The sequence below is a fragment of the Tachysurus vachellii genome, chromosome 22 (genome assembly GCF_030014155.1).
Source record: "Tachysurus vachellii isolate PV-2020 chromosome 22, HZAU_Pvac_v1, whole genome shotgun sequence".
In the NCBI taxonomy this organism is placed as follows: Eukaryota; Metazoa; Chordata; class Actinopteri; order Siluriformes; family Bagridae; genus Tachysurus; species Tachysurus vachellii.
The window spans coordinates 18194822-18215016 of NC_083481.1; the positions used below are offsets into that span (position 1 = coordinate 18194822).

General features: G+C 42.8%; 2 protein-coding genes across 7 annotated transcripts; both read left to right on the top strand.

Annotated features, from left to right (window-relative positions):
- The first annotated feature begins 1030 nt into the window (after positions 1-1030).
- il17rc (interleukin 17 receptor C) lies at positions 1031-13456 on the top strand. Of its 3 annotated transcripts, XM_060857669.1 has the most exons (16): positions 1031-1068; positions 1153-1235; positions 2234-2353; positions 2623-2866; positions 4100-4200; positions 5195-5294; positions 5790-5822; positions 6703-6821; positions 7538-7591; positions 7708-7777; positions 8053-8276; positions 10371-10427; positions 10559-10604; positions 10707-10802; positions 11221-11259; positions 11646-13456. In XM_060857669.1, the coding sequence occupies exons 3-16, from the start codon at positions 2249-2251 to the stop codon at positions 12338-12340; spliced, it is 1983 nt and encodes a 660-aa protein (XP_060713652.1). In that variant the 5' UTR covers positions 1031-1068; positions 1153-1235; positions 2234-2248; the 3' UTR covers positions 12341-13456. The 3 variants fall into 3 exon arrangements, with proteins under 3 accessions (XP_060713652.1, XP_060713651.1, XP_060713653.1); XM_060857668.1 differs by having other exon boundaries at positions 1045-1235; XM_060857670.1 differs by lacking the exons at positions 1031-1068; positions 1153-1235 and adding an exon at positions 1628-1775.
- Positions 13457-14114: 658 nt separating this feature from the next.
- On the top strand, positions 14115-20180 carry LOC132837810 (protein disulfide isomerase CRELD1). Of its 4 annotated transcripts, XM_060857691.1 has the most exons (7): positions 14115-14486; positions 15985-16015; positions 16603-16762; positions 17429-17512; positions 17702-17797; positions 18806-18946; positions 19060-20177. In XM_060857691.1, exons 3-7 carry the CDS (start codon positions 16609-16611, stop codon positions 19278-19280), a joined length of 696 nt encoding a protein of 231 aa, XP_060713674.1. In that variant the 5' UTR covers positions 14115-14486; positions 15985-16015; positions 16603-16608; the 3' UTR covers positions 19281-20177. The 4 variants fall into 4 exon arrangements, with proteins under 4 accessions (XP_060713674.1, XP_060713675.1, XP_060713676.1 ...); XM_060857692.1 differs by lacking the exon at positions 15985-16015 and having other exon boundaries at positions 19063-20180; XM_060857693.1 differs by lacking the exon at positions 15985-16015 and having other exon boundaries at positions 16603-16750; positions 19060-20180.
- The last annotated feature ends 15 nt before the right edge of the window (positions 20181-20195 follow it).

Below are 20195 nucleotides of genomic sequence, written 5' to 3' on the forward strand. Positions count from 1 at the left end.
TCATTCATTTTCTACCGCTTATCCGAACTACCTCGGGTCACGGGGAGCCTGTGCCTATCTCAGGCGTCATCGGGCATCAAGGCAGGATACACCATGGACGGAGTGCCAACCCATCACAGGGCACACACACACACACACACTCTCATTCACTCACACAATCACACACTACGGACAATTTTCCAGAGATGCCAATCAACCTACCATGCATGTCTTTGGACAGGGGGAGGAAACCGGAGTACCCGGAGGAAACCCCCGAGGCACGGGGAGAACATGCAAACTCCACACACACAAGGCGGAGGCGGGAATCGAACCCCCAACCCTGGAGGTGTGAGGCGAACGTGCTAACCACTAAGCCACCGTGCCCCCCAGTAGAAGATCAATACAGAGCAAAATAAACACCTTGTCAGTAAGTGTATGTGATAAAATGACCAGAACGAAGTGCTTCACAAACACCGTTTATTTGTTTGTTTTATACGTTTCCTCTGGGCCTTTATTCGACTTCAACACAGCCGTCCGAACCATGTCACCATGGGGGGATCCCATTAAATCTAAATTAGATGAAATGGTTTCCAGTTCAAACATTAAACCAATGTTTGTTATGTTCCTGTTAACACAATTCCTGTCTTGTCTATTAATTGTTATTTCATTAACACAGTTGACATAAAAAAATCACAATATGGGAATTCACTTGATCTTTTGTTTGTGTGGTGGATTGTTGTTGATTTAATCTGGTCTAGTTTTCTCTGTGAGTAACAACTGCCTTGTATTTACAGTAATATTCACATCGAGTTGTCTTCCAGGACATGGCTTATAAACACACCACCTTACTAAAAAGTATAGCACAATATTCCTCACCTGCTGTTTGTTGGTAACACGTGAGGCGTGTCGTGTAGTAAGGAGCACTGACTGCAGCATGCACGTGACTCTGTAGGCGTGGCTTCGGGTTTATCTGCGTCACCCGCTTCCATAGAAACAAACTTCTCAAGAAAGTTGGCAAATCGGTCAGAATAATAGCCATAAGATACGTTTTAACATTAACACCAAGTCCTACAAACCTGATAAGAAAGTGTACGTGTGTATTATTTATTTATTTATTTAGTTAGTTATTATTGTATATAGATAAAATAATAATAATAATAATCATCATCATAGTTCAGCTGTGAGTCAGGTATAAGCCACGCCCACTTCCTGTACTTCTCACCTGGGGAACGCAGCGCGAGACCTGTGTACGACAGGTAAGAACGATCTAACAAACAAATACATTAATACGCACTTTTTTATTATTGTTTTAGTCCATAGACTAAAGAGATCCTGATTTTGTAATAGAAAACAGCTTGGGTTCGGACAGGAGACACAGAACAGTGTGTGTGTGTGTGTGTGTGTGTGTGTGTGTGTGTGTGTGTGTGTGTGTGTGTGTGTGTGTGTGTGTGTTTAATGGACGAGTTTCTGAGCTGAAACAGAAATATGATGTCGTTTCGCTGATAGATCTGTAATCTGTAATTAACCTGTTATAAACGTCCCTCCTGGGAACAAAAAGCACAAAAAAGAAGAAATCATCCGGATTTTCTGTTTACATGTTCAATTATCTAGTTTAGACTTCGTTGTGATTTCAGTATCGGTTTGTGTTTCCATGTAAATCAGAAGCACTTTGGTCTAGATGACGAGGTTAAAAACCAAATCTAGATTCTTTCTTTATCCTGACAGTTTTACAGATCTGACGATAAAGTGATTAGTTACACAGTCTGATGATCTAACTTTGTGGCTTAGAAACCAGAGTAAGGAAAAAACTTTAGTTCTATTATATTATATGATATTATATTTTAATAATATAATAATGTATATAATATAGATTAATATAATATATAATGTAATATTATATTATATTAAACCTGATCTTATGACTTTATATAATACCGACCAGACTGTCATGTTTATCTGAACATTCTATCTGTAAAATACAACTTTATTATATAATTAATATTACTACTATTGCTACTATTATTATTATTATAGTTATAATAATAATAATAATAATAATAATAATAATAATAGTTATTTATATAGCAATTTTTATTTTCAGCACAAAAAAAAAAGCAGAGGGATTTAAAGCTTACAACCAGAATATCAATGTGTTGAGAATTACGCCTACGAGTCTGAGGACTAACGAATTGAAACGTATTAAAATATATATTTATCGTAAATCCTTCGACTTGTTTTTTTTTGTGACTGAAAGCGAAAGCGCAGAGCCATGTCCACGCCGTGGCGTTCCCTGTTCTTCATGCTGGTTGGAGCTGTACTGTGTGCAGCAGGTCTGGAGAAATATGACTCACAGGGCGACATCACCTGCTCTCAGGTGAGCTGCACAAACACCTCGGATTTAAGATCTTTAACTAAACAACAAACCCTTGAAGAAAAGAAATGAACCTGAGGGTTAGATACTGTGCCCCGGGATCATGGAGTGATCTGAAATGTATTCTGTTGTCAGATGAACTTGTCAGTAATGACTCGGCTTGAGGGATCTGAAGCTGTGACTAGTCTCGTTAAAGAAAGGTTAAATTCATCAGTTTCACTGTGTGACGTTGAAACAGGCTTTATTGACTTTGCCTGTTTTGTATGTGACAGGGTTTGAAACAGTGTACAGCCGTTAATAAGAACCTCATGCTTCCTCCGTGTGATGGTGCACTTCCATCCTGCACTTCCACCCTGGTAGATGTTTCGGCTTTCAGAGTGGAGCCTGCTCTCTGCACCAAAGCAACCATGATGTACAAAGCGTGTCTCAGGATCCGAATCCAGCTCAGAGTCCTTGCTACGGCTAATGATGATGTCAGCGGAGAAACACAAGACGATTTAGAAAACGAAGACCACGGTGAGCACACAGAGCATCTACACCAATCAGACAGGAGGAGCTTCACTCAGAGGGGTTTTTTCTAAATTCTAAACAAGTCTAAAATAAACCAGGTTCCTCACTGGTTCTGCTGAGTTCTACATGAAACTGTACTGAAAGTAAAATCTGAGAACCTGGAGTGGAGGATCTGAGAATGGACACATGTATATCATGTGTGTGTAGGGCTTTTAAATGTGAACCGTTTAATTAAATCGATCCATAGTTTTCTGTATAAATCACTTTGGACATTCGATTTGTTTTGTGTCTTAAAGAAATTTGGATCACACTTAAATTATGTTTCTGCCAGAAATTTAGTTTCTAAGAAAAATTTGTTTTAATGGGTAGTTTTTATACTTTTTATTAGTAGTTTTTATTTATTTCTGTAAAAAAAAACCTTTCTGTGAGCAGGGGTGTGAACTTTGTGGTTGGTAATGTACCTTTGTGTCCCTCTGACCAAATATTTCTCATGTGGAACTTAATATAGAGCAGCCATTTACACGTTGGCATGTTTACCAAAAAATCTTTTGTTTTTGAGGTTCCTGTTTCTCATATTAACTTATTAACCATGCTCTCTCTCTCCCTCTCTCTCATGCTCTCTCTCCCTCTCTCTCATGCTCTCTCTCTCTCATGCTCTCTCTCTCCCTCTCTCTCATGCTCTCTCTCCCTCTCTCTCATGCTCTCTCTCTCTCATGCTCTCTCTCTCCCTCTCTCTCATGCTCTCTCTCTCTCATGCTCTCTCTCTCTCCCTCTCTCATGCTCTCTCTCTGTCTCTCTGTCTCTCTCTCTCTCTCTCTCTCTCTCTCTCTCTCGCTCTCGCTCTCCCTCTCTCTCTCCCTCTCTCTCTCTCCCTTCCCTCTCTCTCCCCTCTCTCTCTCTCCCCCCCCTTCTCTCTCCCTCTCTCCCTCTCTCTCATGCTCTCTCTCCCTCTCTCTCATGCTCTCTCTCTCTCATGCTCTCTCTCTCCCTCTCTCTCATGCTCTCTCTCTCTCATGCTCTCTCTCTCTCATGCTCTCTCTCTCTCTCTCCCTCTCTCATGCTCTCTCTCTGTCTCTCTGTCTCTCTGTCTCTCTCTCTCTGTCTCTCTCTCTCTCTCTCTCTCTCTCGCTCTCGCTCTCCCTCTCTCTCTCTCTCTCCCTTCCCTCTCTCTCTCTCCCCCCCCCTCTCTCTTTCTCCCCCCCTCTCTCTCCCTCTCTCTCTCTCTCTCCCCCTCTCTAGCTGCTATAACCTTGTGCTATGTGTCCACACCGAATCTTATGTCCTGCAAGGAGATCAACTTTTTTGTGAAATCCAACGCACAGAATCACCAGGAAGAATCGGTGAGCACAACAGATTTACTGCAACACTGTAAATAAAACACAGGACTGTTGACTGATTCTGTTCTAGTAGACTGTACTAGTACTCTAATTTAGACTAAACCTGGATCTCAGGACTGGAAACATACTGACAAACACATACAGAAGAAAAAGTCATGGGAGTGATGGGATACGTTTTCTGTCTGTTAGCGTGCTCACACTTCTCCATCTCTACGTCTGTAGTTATTTTCTGACCTGTGAGTTTTCCATCATACAGCCTGATATCAAAAAGAGTCTCCCTACAGCGCTCATGATAATAATAGATAATCTCTTAGTAGTGTAGAAATCTCAGAATTTTAAACACTTCTGACTTCCTGAAAAGGGTTTATTTAGTGGCTGAGATCAGGTCACTGTCTGATCCTCCATGACAGTGTGTATAGTGTTATATTGTGGTGCAGGTGGTGGTGGAAGTACAGGACAGTGTGTTATATTGTGGTGCAGGTGGTGGTGGAAGTACAGGACAGTGGGTTATATTGTGGTGCAGGTGGAGGTGCAGAACAGTGTGTTATAGTGTTATATTGTGGTGCAGGTGGAGGTGCAGAACAGTGTGTTATAGTGTTATATTGTGGTGCAGGTGGAGGTGCAGAACAGTGTGTTATAGTGTTATATTGTGGTGCAGGTGGTGGTGGAGGTGCAGAATTGTGTTATAGTGTTATATTGTGGTGCAGGTGGTGGTGGAGGTGCAGGACTGTGTTATAGTGTTATATTGTGGTGCAGGTGGTGGTGGAGGTGCAGAACTGTGTTATAGTGTTATATTGTGGTGCAGGTGGTGGTGGAGGTGCAGGACTGTGTTATAGTGTTATATTGTGGTGCAGGTGGTGGTGGAGGTGCAGGACTGTGTTATAGTGTTATATTGTGGTGCAGGTGGTGGTGCAGGACTGTGTTATAGTGTTATATTGTGGTGCAGGTGGTGGTGGAGGTGCAGAACAGTGTGTTATAGTGTTATATTGTGGTGCAGGTGGAGGTGGAGGTGCAGGAAGGCGTGTTCCTGGGCAGCACTGTGAATGTCTCGGTGAACAGCATGCAACAGGTGGTGGACTTCCCACGGGTTGACTCAGGTGAGACTGCATTTCATCTCAGTCACATGACACACAGCTGAATGGCGATGCAACAGCAAAGGAATAAAGGGAATAATGGCAAATTATGTAATATAACTGCTGTATGTTTTACATGTAAACTATGTATGACGAATCTGGCAACCCAACCAGTCAGTGCTAATGAGGCAAAAGTTTACAACAACGTACTGATTAATGGAGCAACAACACAACTTTTTAAGAAAAGGACATACAGTGAAAGAAACTACTCGGTAAGATAAGCATTTAATCTTCATTGTTGTCGCAGCTCAAGCGTGTCAGTCACTGATCTGGGTCTTTACTCCAAACAATTCCAATCATCTTAAGAAGCACAGAACGGCATGTAGTTGGACCTGTTCATTTTGAGTGTCCTGGAAGTTCAGCACATCTCCACATTTCCTGCTCACTGATTCCAGCTCTATTTAAAGTTTATGAGAAATGTTAAGCTTGTTGTTTTGTTTTGTTTTGTTTCCTCCACAGTTTGCCCGTCTCCTCACATCGAGGAATGTAAAAGTGAGTATCTGCTTTGGTTTCTGTAACTGGATGATGTAATTATGCTTCTTTCAGCTCATTTGTTTGTCCTCGTCTGTAGCTGTGGCAGAAAAAAGGTTGATGATTAATCGCCTTCTTCTGAAAATAGGATTAGTGTGTGTGTGCGTGTGTGTGTGTGTGTGTGCTGTAGAGTAACTCATTATCTCAGGCTAACGATCACTGACTAACTGTATATGCAGTAATAAATTGCAGCTATCAGCTCAGTGTATATGGGACATGAATAATCTATTACAAGCTTTATAGCATTTCTTCAGATTATGAGTCACAAACTGTGAACAAAGTGTGAACCAGTAGAAAACAAAGGGGTGGGGCTTAAAAACCTGTTGAAGGTAGACGGGAGTAATAAATACTAACATTAATGTTTGTTGCTAAAGTAGCTGGTTGTTAGGTGTTAGGTCTGAGCGATATGACGAGTCGGACGTCATGATGCATCATGTATTGAGTGTATCAGTAGAGTCTGATTCTCACACAACTTACTTTTATTTAAACAGCAGAAACAAAATCTGTGGGAAAAGTCCTGTAACTTGTAGAACGTGGTTCTCCTGTTTGTGTGGTGAACCTCAGACGGGTTTATACTCATCACCGTTCAGGTTATTTATGATATCAGGTGAAATTCTGATGACGAGTGGCGTAGCAGAGATAACACTCTTACTGAAGTTTCACACAGCTTGGTCTTTGGTCTAAATCGGCTCAAAGAGTTCATGACTCAAATCGTACATAAGGTCCTAGCGAGTGAATTCCTCAGGAGGGGTAATGAAGGGATGAACGAGAGAGAGAGAGAGAGAGAGTTAATTTAAAACAGAGTTACGTAACTAATTGCTGTGGGTTAAATGTGCGACAGATCCCATAATCTTCCCAAAGATCGACGAGGAGAGAGGAGTGATGGAGCTGAAGGCAAAGCTGGATGATCAGAAGGAGCTGCAGTTGTGTGTGAAGAGGAAAGGGATGACCTTGTGCAGGGTGAGACCCGTCTGCTGCTGGCGCCTCATCACCTATCGTCTCCATCTGATCGGTCACGTGTTCCTTCATGGAACACTGATTTGTCTCTTTGTTTAGTTCGTGTTTACACATATTCATCCTTAAAGAGCTGTTTTTATCTCACGTCACAATCAAAAGGAAGCAAAGACGGAGCGAAGCGAAGCTGAGACGAGCACCTTAACATTTTAACACGGCTTTCGTTCCTTTATCACACTTTTATCCAAAGTTCAGCAGGAGGGTAAAGACAGATCCACCCTGTAACACGCTAACTGCCTCTATTAAAGATCACACTGCAGTTAAAATAAATGTATGAGACACATCAACTCAGGAAGCTTTTATTGACATTTGAGTCATTTATACTGTAGCTGACGCAGTAGACAGTGACATGAGAGAACGTTCCTCCAGGACCATAAGACAAGGCAAAAACCACATGATGCCACGTATAGTGCAGCCTAGTGCAACAGTGCGAGACAAGCACAGTGTAAACAGACAATACAGAACACTACAAGACAAATACACAAAACACACACACTGCATTATAAAGTTTGCTGTGCAACAAGTGTAAACAAATACAAAACGTAAAATGTAGTAGCAGAAGGTACTGAAATGTGTTGTGCAAAAACGGCAATAAAATACGCGACGGTGAAGAACAGCTTTGATTAAATACTAAACTGTAATGTTGTGATGTTCGTCTGCAGACGAGTGACTGGACCATCCCTCTACATGCCGTCACACACTGCATGTGTTTCCAGGTACATAGCCCAGATGAGTTCAGTGATAAGCATGTGTAGTTCAAGTGGTTTGTTGTTTTCTGTTTAATATCCCCTCTTATCTTCTGTGTGTGTGTGTGTGTGTGTGTGTGTGTTAGGCTTGGAGGAAAAACACAGAAGATGAAATATCTTCCCGGTCTGAAATTTGCCCCTTTGAGAAAGACAAAGGTAAATACAACTCTGTGTGTGGGTGTGTGTGTGTGTGTGTGTGTGTGTGTTTTACACTACAGTAACATACTGTTGGTTAGAAACTTGATAAAAACACGACTTTATCTACACTGCCACTTTAGCATGACCACATATTTAAGTGTGTGTGTGTACATGGTGTACATTCGCGCTATAGCCCTGACTGGGACACACACTCCCACTGCTCACGTTTCACTGCTCAGGTTTTTGTCTGTCAGATATTTTGGTTGTACATTAATGAATACGTTGAATTGAAGGGTTCAGGAGGAACGTGTTGAAGAACGTGTCCCTGTCTGTCGGACACACCGAGACGAACGAAGGCCGTCCAGCGTTGAACTGGAACGTGAGCGCCCCCTGCAGGCTGGAGATCGAGGTGTGGCCGTGTCAGATGGCTGTGCATGTGGGAGGAGGCTGCAGGGAAGTGCCCGGGTTCAGACAAAACATCAGCACAGGGTGGGATGAGAACATCAGCACACTGTGGGTGAGTGTGTGTGAAGGTTCTACACCTCAGCAGATGATAATCCTGATGTAATTGCAGTGTTTGATCCTGAGGTGTTCTTTCTTGTGGTCCCATCAGGATCAGTGCAGCACTCTGCTGTTCCTCACACGTTCTGTGTTAGAACCCTAAACCTTTTCACTCAGAAGACTTCCATGTAGACCTTTTCTGGAGACTAAGAACCCTTAATTACACGATTTACTCCATTTATTCGGTACGAACTCCATATCACAGGTCATTAGTTTTATTTCAATACCCAGTAAACAGTTCTTTAATGGTTACCTGTCTTAAATATGAGACAACTTTAATTATCGTCACACCCGCGTTAGGAATCTTCACTGATCCTGTTCAGCTTCCAGCAGAGTTTCTAATGCCTGAGCACATCGGAGCACATCAGGGCTAGGTGTGTTAGCGTAGCGTCGGTGCGGCCCGTGTTCACGTACTCAACCTGAGTCGAAGTCTGTTCACTTTAAACACGCCCAGTAGTCCGAGTAGTTTCGGGTGTGGAATGCAGGGCGTGTGTGGAGGTTCAGGTTCAGACACACTGCCTGTGTGATTATTACCAAGACAATGTCTGTTGTTTATTCAGGCTACAGGAAATGGATTAGTCATTGCAGAGCTTCTAAGATTTAAGGAAAACAATATGTAACAATTTTTTTCCCATCCATATTACACAGTGAATATAAGGAGATTTATGGTATACTGAAGTGAAAATGAAGTAACTGTGAAGTTATTTTGACTCACGTCTGTGCCAGTTACAAATAAATGATTATTATTTACCAGCGTGAAAGTACCCGAGAGGCCAGAATACTGGAGCCAGATTAGGTGTGTGATGAATGAGGTGTTTACAGAGAGTGTAAATCACCACGTTGTCACCCTTAGTGACTTCATCGGTGCTTCTTGCAGGGCTCTCAAGTTTTGAAGACAGGCAAGTGTGACATCTCCAAAGAAAAAAAAAATAATTAAAAAATACAAAAATAACGGGGGAGTTGTTTTTTGGTAAGGATCACTGACCTGAAGTATTTGTTTAATGTCCATTTATTAATTTGTGTGAGGGGGGACACGGTGGCTTAGTGGTTAGCACGTTCTCCTCACACCTCCAGGGTTGGGGGTTCGATTCCTGCCTCCGCCTTGTGTGTGTGGAGTTTGCATGTTCTCCCCGTGCCTCGGGGGTTTCCTCCGGGTACTCCGGTTTCCTCCCCCGGTCCAAAGACATGCATGGTAGGTTGATTGGCATCTCTGGAAAATTGTCCGTAGTGTGTGAGTGTGTGAGTGAATGAGAGTGTGTGTGTGTGTGTGCCCTGTGATGGGTTGGCACTCCGTCCAGGGTGTATCCTGCCTCGATGCCCGATGACGCCTGAGATAGGCACAGGCTCCCCGTGACCCGAGGTAGTTCGGATAAGCGGTAGAAAATGAGTGAGTAATTTGTGTGTGTGTGTGTGTGTGTGTGTGTGTGTGTGTGTGTGTGTGACAGAGAGAGAGAGAGAGAGAGAGAGAGAGAGAGATTATGACTGGTGGTGTTTATTGGAAGTGTTTGTTGTCTTTTTGGACTCCTTTATCATGTGTAATGTTGCTCCCATATAAAACAGTTCAGCACAAGCCCAGACATTTTTAGTGTCATGATTGAGGACAATGTCCCGTCCAGAGACGAGCTGTTTCGTGTTGAGGTTTTGTTCAAACCGACCATCGAACATACCCTCACTAATGAGTGTGTGTTTTTTCATTGGTTGTTGCGTTAAATCTTACCCAGATACAATAGTGCTGTTTTCTGATTGGCTGTTGTGTAGCCTCTTGTTTTTGATTGGCTGATAAGTGTCAGGCTCGACTAAGAGCTCCAGGTGAGACGCGATTGATTCCTGCCCGGTTCCATAGAGACAGCGGTGCGGACTGATACGTTTTGGGCGCTGCGGCTTATTAAATATATGATAAATAGTCAAAATGTTTTTCTGCGTGAGAAATACGATGTGTGGCAGGAGAACGCGACTAAAGACCCAAATGAGGGACTGTCACTCTCAGTGTACAGCCCTGTTCTTGTGTGTGTTGTCAGTTAAACAACACTCATGCCTTGTTTTATTACAGACATCCGGCACGTTTCTGGACGTTAGAACTACAAACCACCTGCTCCCCTGTGTGATGGTGAGATACTTTACCATCAGACCTGAGTGATGCTCCATCATTAACATAGACATCTATTAAAAAGTCCCATCATAAAGCAGAATGAATTATTAAAAGCTGTGTGTGTGTGTGTGTGTGTGTGTGTGTTGCAGTTTAAATTGGACGGAGAAGCCTTCGGCCCTGTGTGTGATCATTACAGTGAGTGTGTGAATAATCAGCTTTCTCTCTACAAGCAGTTAATGTTGTATCTTTAATGAACATTTTATCTTTATCTTTATCTGGATTCGTTTCTTCACTCAGCCACTAGGGTGCGCTGGATCTGTGTGGTGATGTTGGTGCTGCTGCTTGTGGTGCTGCTCTCAGCGGGAGTGTGTGCGCTCAGGATCAGACACAGAGGTGAGTGACGACCAACAACGCCGTGAGTCTGAGGAACACGAGGAAATGTTGTGAGACGGAGATGAGAGAGCACTGTACAGACTTACAGGATCACACTGTAGGTGTCATCACAGACTGTGCACAAAGTATTGGCACCCTGTACCCTGTCCACCAGTGGAGAGCTGGTGTGGTTTTGGCCGGAGGCACACAGACGCTTCACATCCTGTCATACCATGTGACCAGACTCGAGTTTATTGTTTATTGTCAAACTTTTAGTATCTTCAACTGTGTGTGTGTGTGAGAAAAGACCCATGATCTCAGTAATTCCAGCGATGCCCTTTGCTCTTTGTAGCTGTACAGTACAGAGTCTGTGGACAAAGCGCTGTTGTTCACTCTCTCTCTCTCTCTCTCTCTCTCTCTCTCTCTATCTATCTTACAGAATGGCTTTCAAATTCCAACCCAGCATATCAGTCCCAAGGTATCTCTCACACACACACACACAAGCACACAAACACACTCAATCTCACACACTCTCACAGGCACACACACATACACACATTAAGAAGTTTTCAGTGTTTATTTTTCTGTAGTTCTCTTTTGATCTCCCTTCTTTCTGTCTTCTAAATTCCTTTAACTTTATTTCCTATATTTCTTCTTCTTCTGACTGATGTCTTCTTTTCTTTTACACGTTTTTCTTTCCTTCCTTCTTTCTGTGCATTTTATAGTGTAATAATATTTCTGTCTTATTTTTCTTCCTCTCCTTTCTTTCTTCATTTTTTCCTTTGCCTTCTGTTATTGTTTTATTTGATCTCTCTCTCTCTCTCTCTCTCTCTCTCTCTCTCTCTCTCTCTCTCTCTCTCTCAGGTCGCCTTGGTGACGTGCTGCTCGTGCACTCATCCGGTTCTGATTCGTCTTTCTCCGACACCGTGTGCTGGTTTGCTACCTGGCTTTCTGAACTCGGGTTCTCCGTCTCTCTGGATCTGTGGAACCAGGCTGATGTGAGTAAACTGGGTCCGACCCCGTGGCTGCACTCGCGACTTCAGCACGTCCAAAAGAGCGGCGGTAAGACCTTGTTGCTGCTCTCGCACGACGCCGTGCACCGAGCCAAGGCCCACTCTGAGAGCTGGAGCTGTGTGTCCAACAAAGAAAACGGCAAGACAAGCAAAACGTCCTGGATGTGGAACGCCGACGTCTTCAGCTCGGCTCTCAGCTCCCTTTTGTTTGCTCGCCTGCAGGGTGGCGCCGTTGAGCACTTCGCTCTAGTGCAGCTGGATTCAGAGGCGCTTGATCTGCCCGAGCTGTTTCAAGGCCTGAAGCTCTATCAGCTGCCCTCAGAATCTCAGCGCCTTCTCACCGATCTCCAAACCAGGAGTCTGGGAAGCTTTGGAGCTCGGCTCAAGAGGTTCCTCTGGACCTGGAGAGCATCGGCGAGGCTGGAGAAGAGGCTGAGGAACTGTGGGAAAGAGCAGCGGAAACCTACAGAGTCCACGCTCACACACGTCAAATCACTGAGTGTGGAGAAGGACATTGAGGAGGAGATACTCCCTCTGAACTCGTAATTACCTCACAGAGCAGGGATGAAATGAAGAAGTCTGTACAACATGTACATATGAAGGAAGAAATCATTAATGTGTTCGCTTCTGTCAGGGATTCTATCAGTTCCTGGAAGAAGATGTTTCTGTGTATTTTCCACCATTTACAGACTCAAATATTTCTAAATATGTCTTTGCTCCAAGTCTGGGAGATACACATGAAGTGCCAGATCTTCAGTGTGCCAAAGAAGCTTGAATCTTCACCTCAGTGACACAGAGATAATGTTAAAGACTTGGTACAAAGTTTTAACTTCAAATCAGCTGATACGAATCTGCTTGTAATTATCTGAACATTATTTTAAACAATACCTGCATGGCTACGTGACAATTTATCATAATTCCAACGTTATTCTAAAAACTGTTCTGGTTCTGGTCGATAGAGGAAGTGAGCCGAAAGGCAGGACAGTAACAGGATGACACTGAACCTGTGGTAGAAGGTTCGGAAATTCGTGTTTAAGGAACTTACACCAAAGTTTAATCTGTTAGCTTTACACTAAAGTCACTGAAGTCAGGCTGATGCTGGGCTCAGAGACTCAGAGCAGGTGTTCAAATAACTCACCGAAACACAGGCAGCGAATCGTCTATGGTCTGGTGTCAGAGCTGAGTGACGACAGACGACGAAGATGAAGAAGAAGATGATGATGGACTGTGTGTCTGAGTTTGGGATGTGTGTGTGTGTGTGTGTGTGTGTGTGTGTGTGTGTGTGTGTGCGTGCATTTAGTTGTTTTGTTGTAAGAAAGTATTGTGCACTTTGTCCTGCAGATGAAGGCAGATGACAGACTGCGAGTGAAACATGTGACAGTTTTATTTTATTCTGAGCAGAACGGAACACGATTCAGCAGACGAGGCTCTGCTCAGAGACAGCGGGTAAACCTGTAAATGTTGTAGACGTGTCTCCATATAATCAAACACAACTACTGCAGATTATATCATCTACATGAGAGTGTTTTACACTTTAACACAAAGCCACACCGTCGCTTTTTAATCTGAACTTGTGTCAGTTAATAGATTACGTATAATAATGATGTGTCGAATCTTCTGATGTTTACCAACAGGTTATTTAATAAACCCACAATGAAGACATCAATATCGCCGACGTCGTTTTGTTCAGCTGTCGGTTTCTCATTTCAAACAAATAAACCTAAAATGGCCCTAAAGAGTAACTACAAATGGGGAAAAATAAAAAGATGTTTAAACACAGACATGATGTCAAGAGGTTTGGGCGAAAAGTTATAAACCTCTCAATTCCAAGATTTTAGTTTTTCCTGTTGTTAATTGAATGAACTTCATGTGGGAATTTATTATTAATTATATTAGACTTCATTTATTCTCCCATCACAAAAACTACATAACGTCACAGAAGGAAGAAAAAAGGAGATGAGACGAAACCCAGTAAAATTCCAGTAGAGCTTTAGAACTGATTATTATTATTTTATTATTATTATTATTATTATTATTATTTATTTATACATTTTTTTAAAGGCTCGACAGCTCGACACCACAATTAAACAAACCAGTTATTTATTTAAATTGAAAATGGGGGCAAAAAAAAAAATTTTCTTTCACTTTATTTTGAACTTTATTTTTATTTGTCTTCCTTTTACACAACATTTAGATAAACTGTATTAAGCTTTAAGGGCTAATTCTTTTTTTGTTGTTGTTTTTATCTGCCCTAAAAATAAATAAATAAAATGTTTATTAGATTAGGGGGACACATTGGGGGGGGGGGGAATGGGACGACAGACTTTTGCACACAAGTGTGCATGTGTATACATTAAACTGGTGTGTATACATTAAACTGGTGTGTATACATTAAACTGGTGTGTATACATTTAGCTGGTGTGTATACATTAAACTGGTGGTGATTAATGGTGTAATGGGGGACATTTGAGACTCTCAGGGGCATTAAAACTATCCTCAGCGCTTCTGGGGCTATTAATAAATGCGGGTGTTTGTTTCTCCGCCCCCAGAACAGTGGACAGCAGAAAGAAGGCAGGACAAAAGCTGGAGTTTAAAGCACACGGTACTGACTTTACTGCCTCTAATCACACGGTACTGACTTTACTGCCTCTAATCTACATTCACACCGGATTAAAGACTGAGCAGGAAGAAGGTAAGGAGAGAAACGACACGTTTATACCGACACTAAACTTATATCGTCACAGCAGCTACAGAGACAGACGCGCGCACACGCGGCACACACGCGCGCACACGCACGGAAACAGTAATAAGCCGTAAATTATTAAACCAAATAAACCGAATCGTTAGTGACACCGAACGCGGGACGCCGTCAGTATGAAACACGCGCCGAGCCACGCCCCTTAAATAACCTCAGGTGCGCGAGGACAGGTGTGCAAAATAAACCAATCAACTCACAGCGTTAACAAATAGTTCAGATATCAATCACAGTCAAGTGACAAATGAACTTAATGCCAATAAAAGAAAAAAAAAAGATCCAGACATTTAAAGCAGCAGAACTGAATGTACTGAATAAATAAATAAATAAACAAACAAACAAACAAACTTCACTCACTGAAACAGACTTTTGCCTTTTCTCTCATCTTAATATTATTTCTGTTAAATTTCTGTTATAATGCTGTGGCTAAAAACTGTCTTTTCATCTTTAGATCTCTGCTGAATTCAGATTTACTTTTACGGCATATTTATTGATTGATTGATTGATTGATTGATTGATTGATTGATTTATATAAACAGCTACACGTTTCATTCCCTTACTAAAAAACGTCACAGCGATTTCACAAACGTGGATTTTTGACATTTTCATCTGGAATCTTCTTCACGTTATTCAGCGATTTGTTCTTTTCAGTTTTTGTCATTCTTAGCGTTAATCTTATTTTCCACACGTTATCAGAGATCCTTCATGTCTTTAAGTGTGTTTAAGTTTTAAGTTTGCAGTTTTTTTTAAATACTGTAATTACTTTCACAACTGCAGTAGCAAAATAATCAACAACAGTTTAAAGGTGGGGTCTCCGTTGTTTGAAAGCCAATGTTGACATTTGAAACCACCAAAACAAACACGCCCCTAACCCAAATGGGTCCCAACTATCTATCCTCCATGTCAATGTTAAAACCGCTTTCTGCTAATGTCACACATGCGCACTGAACACTCTCTCCGCCCATATTGACAAGACACGCCCCTTTCTGCACTTTTGTTTTCTTTTTGTTTTGTTTGGCGGCCCAACGCAATTTTCTGAAGCATTTCTCAAACAACGGAGACCCCACCTTTAACAAAAGCAACAGTTTAAGTGATAAGTGAAGAATTTGTCCAATCAGGTCTCAGGAATAAAGGTACCAAAGGTACTCCTCCGTTATTTAAGTTATGTAATTAGACCTTAAGGACCAGAACTGAAGAAGAATATTACACCACATGAGCCTTTATAAATAATAACCACATCTGTATTTTACCAAAACACCAGCAACATGCACAGGTAGCCGAGTACCTTTATATCTGATAGGTTGAAAAATGCAAGGAGAACGTTTCCATTTTAATTTCTGATCCCAAGCCCTGGACACCCAGCATTTTTAATGCAGATTTATAATTTAGTTCTTGTGTCTCTGTGTTCACTTTTTGTTTGTTTTCTTGATATTAGATGTTCCTCAGAGTCACCAGGTGTTGTTGAGGTAAATGGATTGAGGAAGTTGTTTTTATTTCTGAATTTCTACATGCATATCTGTGTCAGTACAGATAACAAGACTAAAGATTAAACGTAGCATTTGAATGTAAACTGGTAGCAAAATTTTAAAATATAAAAAATTAGCTGATATTTGTACTGAAAGTTTGTGTTCGTTTTGAAGAGAAACTTTAATTTTCTCTCATAAATTATAAATCGAGTAGGATGTGAACCTCTGGTCTGTGAACTGCTGTGGTACATATTTTACACATACATACACATTACATACACATAAGACGATCAAGTCTCTGTCTCAAGTCTCTGGGCTGTAGGGGGCGATGTTCATGCTGTGTCTGTCTCTGGGCTGTAGGGGGCGATGTTCATGCTGTGTCGGTCTCTGGGCTGTAGGGGGCGATGTTCATGCTGTGTTGGTCTCTGGGCTGTAGGGGCGATGTTCATACTGTATTGGTCTCTGGGCTGTAGGGGGCGATGTTGATGTTATGTTGGTCTCTGGGCTGTAGGGGGCGATGTTCATGCTGTGTTGGTCTCTGGTCTGTAGAGGGTGATGTTGATGTTGTGTTCGTCTCTGGGCTGTAGGGGGCGATGTTGATGCTGTGTGTTGTGTTGTTCCTGCTCCTGCCTGCACCATCTCTGGGCATCAACTGCTCAGAACACTGCAAAGCATGTGGAGGACCTAAAAGAGACCAGTGTCTGCAGTGTCTCCCAGGCTTCATGCTGCATGACGGTGTGTGTGTGGGTGAGTACTCCATGAGTGTGTGTGTATGTATGTGATGTGTGTGTGATCTGTGTGTGTATGTTATATGTGTGTATGTATGTGGTGTGTGTGTGATCTGTATGTATGTGATCAGTGTGTGTATGTGATCCGTGTGTGTATGTTATATGTGTGTATGTATGTGATGTGTGTGTGTGATCTGTGTGTATGTGATCTGTGTGTGTATGTTATATGTGTGTATGTATGTGATGTGTGTGTGTGATCTGTGTGTGTGTGATCCATGTGTGTATGTGATCTGTGTGTGTGAGTGATCTGTGTGTGTATGTGATCCGTGTGTGTACAGTATGTGTTGTATGTGATCCGTGTGTGTATGTGATGTGTGTGATCTGTGTGTGTATGTGATCTGTGTGTGTATGTGATGTGTGTGATTTGTGTGTGATCCGTGTGTGTACAGTATGTGATCCGTGTGTGTATGTGATCCGTGTTATCTGTGTGTGTATGTGATGTGTGTGATCCGTGTGTGTGTGATCCGTGTGTGTATGTGTTGTATGTGATCTGTGTGTGTATGTGATGTGTGTGATCCGTGTGTGTATGTGATGTGTGTGATCTGTGTGTGTATGTGATGTGTGTGATCTCTGTGTGTATGTGATGTGATTCTGGATCTGTTTGAATGTGTTTCCTCTGATGCAGATATTGATGAGTGCGGGACAGAGTTGGGGAAGTGTCCAGCTAACACCTACTGCCTCAACACACATTCTTCATATACATGTAGAAGTGAGTACCACACACACACACACACACACACACACACACACACACACTTACTTAAACTAAAGAACCAAACACAGAATTTCTTTACAAAATAAATCTTGGACTCTGCTGAATATAAGATTAATGATAAAGATTAGCATGCTAGCTGTTCAGTATAAAACCTGTCTTACCGTCCCCTTGTCTGTGTGTCAGGTTGTGACCGAGCGTGTGTGGGCTGCATGGGCAGTGGTCCTGCTCGCTGTAAGAAATGTGCTCCAGGCTACAGATCAGCTGATCTGAAGTGTTTAGGTGAGATAAGAGCTGTCTGTGCCTCATGATATCCACTTACACTTTCTTGTTTTATAAGCAACACATAAAGCTACACAAGCTGCAAGAGGCCTCGTTGGATCAAGAACATTATTTTTTTACTCATAATGTGGTCATAATGTGATCAACATTCAACGACACTTTTACCCCTGTAGATTTTATTTGATTGTAAATTAGTGTTAATGTGAATGTGCAGTGAGTGTAGTTCACAGGGTGACCCACCAGTGATTACACACAGGATTTTACTACTACACCTACTTCTCTAGGGCTGATGTAGAGGCCACACTTCCTTCATTAGGGCTGATTTAGAGGCCACACCTCCTTCTCTAGGGCTGATGTAGAGGCCACGCCTCCTTAATTAGGGCTGATGTAGAGGCCACGCCTCCTTCATTAGGGCTGATTTAGAGGCCACACCTCCTTCTCTAGGGCTGATGTAGAGGCCACACCTCCTTCTCTAGGGCTGATGGAGAGGCCACGCCTCCTTAATTAGGGCTGATGTAGAGGCCACGCCTCCTTCATTAGGGCTGATGTAGAGGCCACGCCTCCTTCATTAGGGCTGATGTAGAGGCCACGCCTCCTTCATTAGGGCTGATGTAGAGGCCACACCTCCTTCCTTAGGGCTGATGTACAGGCCACACCTCCTTCCTTAGGGCTGATGTAGAGGCCACACCTCCTTCCTTAGGGCTGATGTGGAGGCCACACCTCCTTCCTTAGGGCTGATGTAGAGGCCACACCTCCTTCCTTAGGGCTGATGTAGAGGCCACACCTCCTTTATTAGGGCTGATGTAGAGGCCACACCTCCTTCCTTGGGGCTGATGTAGAGGCCACACCTCCTTCCTTAGGGCTGATGTAGAGGCCACACCTCCTTCATTAGGGCTGATGTAGAGGCCACGCCTCCTTTTAAACTTGACTGATATAAATCACTGTGTATGTGACAAATCTAATGGACAGATGAATCTGATTTTTACCCCTCAGCGATGTGTGTTTCAGACATTGACGAATGCAGTGAGGAGGTGTTGGCCTGCTCTGACATCAACGCTCTGTGTGTGAACACTGAAGGATCATTCCAGTGTCCCTGTGCACCAGGTTTTACACGCACAAGAACCCTGTGTGAGAGGAACCAGATACCTGGTGAGAAAACCTAGTAACATATAAAACACACCACAACAAATGAGCGACAACATGATGCTGTCAGAGCCTCTCAGTGCGTCTCACTCCTGTCTCACTCGTCTGCTTGTCTCCAGAAGGACAGGAGCGTGGCTTGTTTGATGATCTCCAGGATGACGAGGTGGAGGTTCTGAAGCAGATGTTCTTTGGAGTGATTCTGTGTGCTCTGGCCACGCTGGCTGCTAAAGGAGATATGATGTTCACCTCTGTGTTCATCGGTGCCCTGGCGGCCACGCTAGGGTACTGGCTCTCGGACAAGAGTGACCGGCTGCTGGGCAGCTTCCTAAAGGGCAGATGAAGGGTGTGTGCAGGGCAAAGAACAGGACCAGGACTGACAACAATAAGAGAACCATCTGAGACTAACCTTTCATCATAGTGAACAATTTCACAGGACTGGATCATTAGGTTTATTTGAACACTTGTATGTTTTGTGTGTTCAGTATTAATCAGACTGAAGGTGGTTTATTGTATGAACAGTTACTGACAATGACGTGATGCTCTGTTATATAGACAGATCTTTAATCCGGACAGTTGGTAAATAAATCTCTGCATTAGAGCTCATTAGTGGATCAGAGCAAACACCTGGAGCACGCCGGGTTTCAGAAAGGACGTCACTCTTTATTGAATGGATATAAATCAACTGGCCGACACTCAGTAACATTTTCGATTACGACACACACAATAGCAAACACCTGGTGGGTGCAGAGGGACGGCGGAGTCCCACTATGCATCAAAAACACCAAACATGACACACAGAATTCATGCTGAGCTCCTCCTTCTTTTACCCAGGATCTATCAAGATGTCCTGTAATCACACACACACATACACACACACACACACACTCTCTCTCTCTCTCTCTCTCCTACATAAATACTCATGCAAGGTATGCACACACACACACACACACAGTATGACAAACCCATGCTAACCCACTGTCAGTAATTTGCACAGACGAGCAGATATCAGTCTTGAGAAAAACCCAACACGCTGCGATGTGGAGTGTGTCCCACACACGAGGACTGACTGATGCACTGTGGATAATAAAATCCCACACACGTTTCACACACGTGACTCATTCGGCATGCAAACACTCACCATTATCTTCTTGTTCTGTATGGTTACGGCACATCATAAACACATTTACATATAGAAATCTGAAATATATTCCAAATCCTTAATCTGTAAAAACAAAAACATAAAATTAAAGAAAAA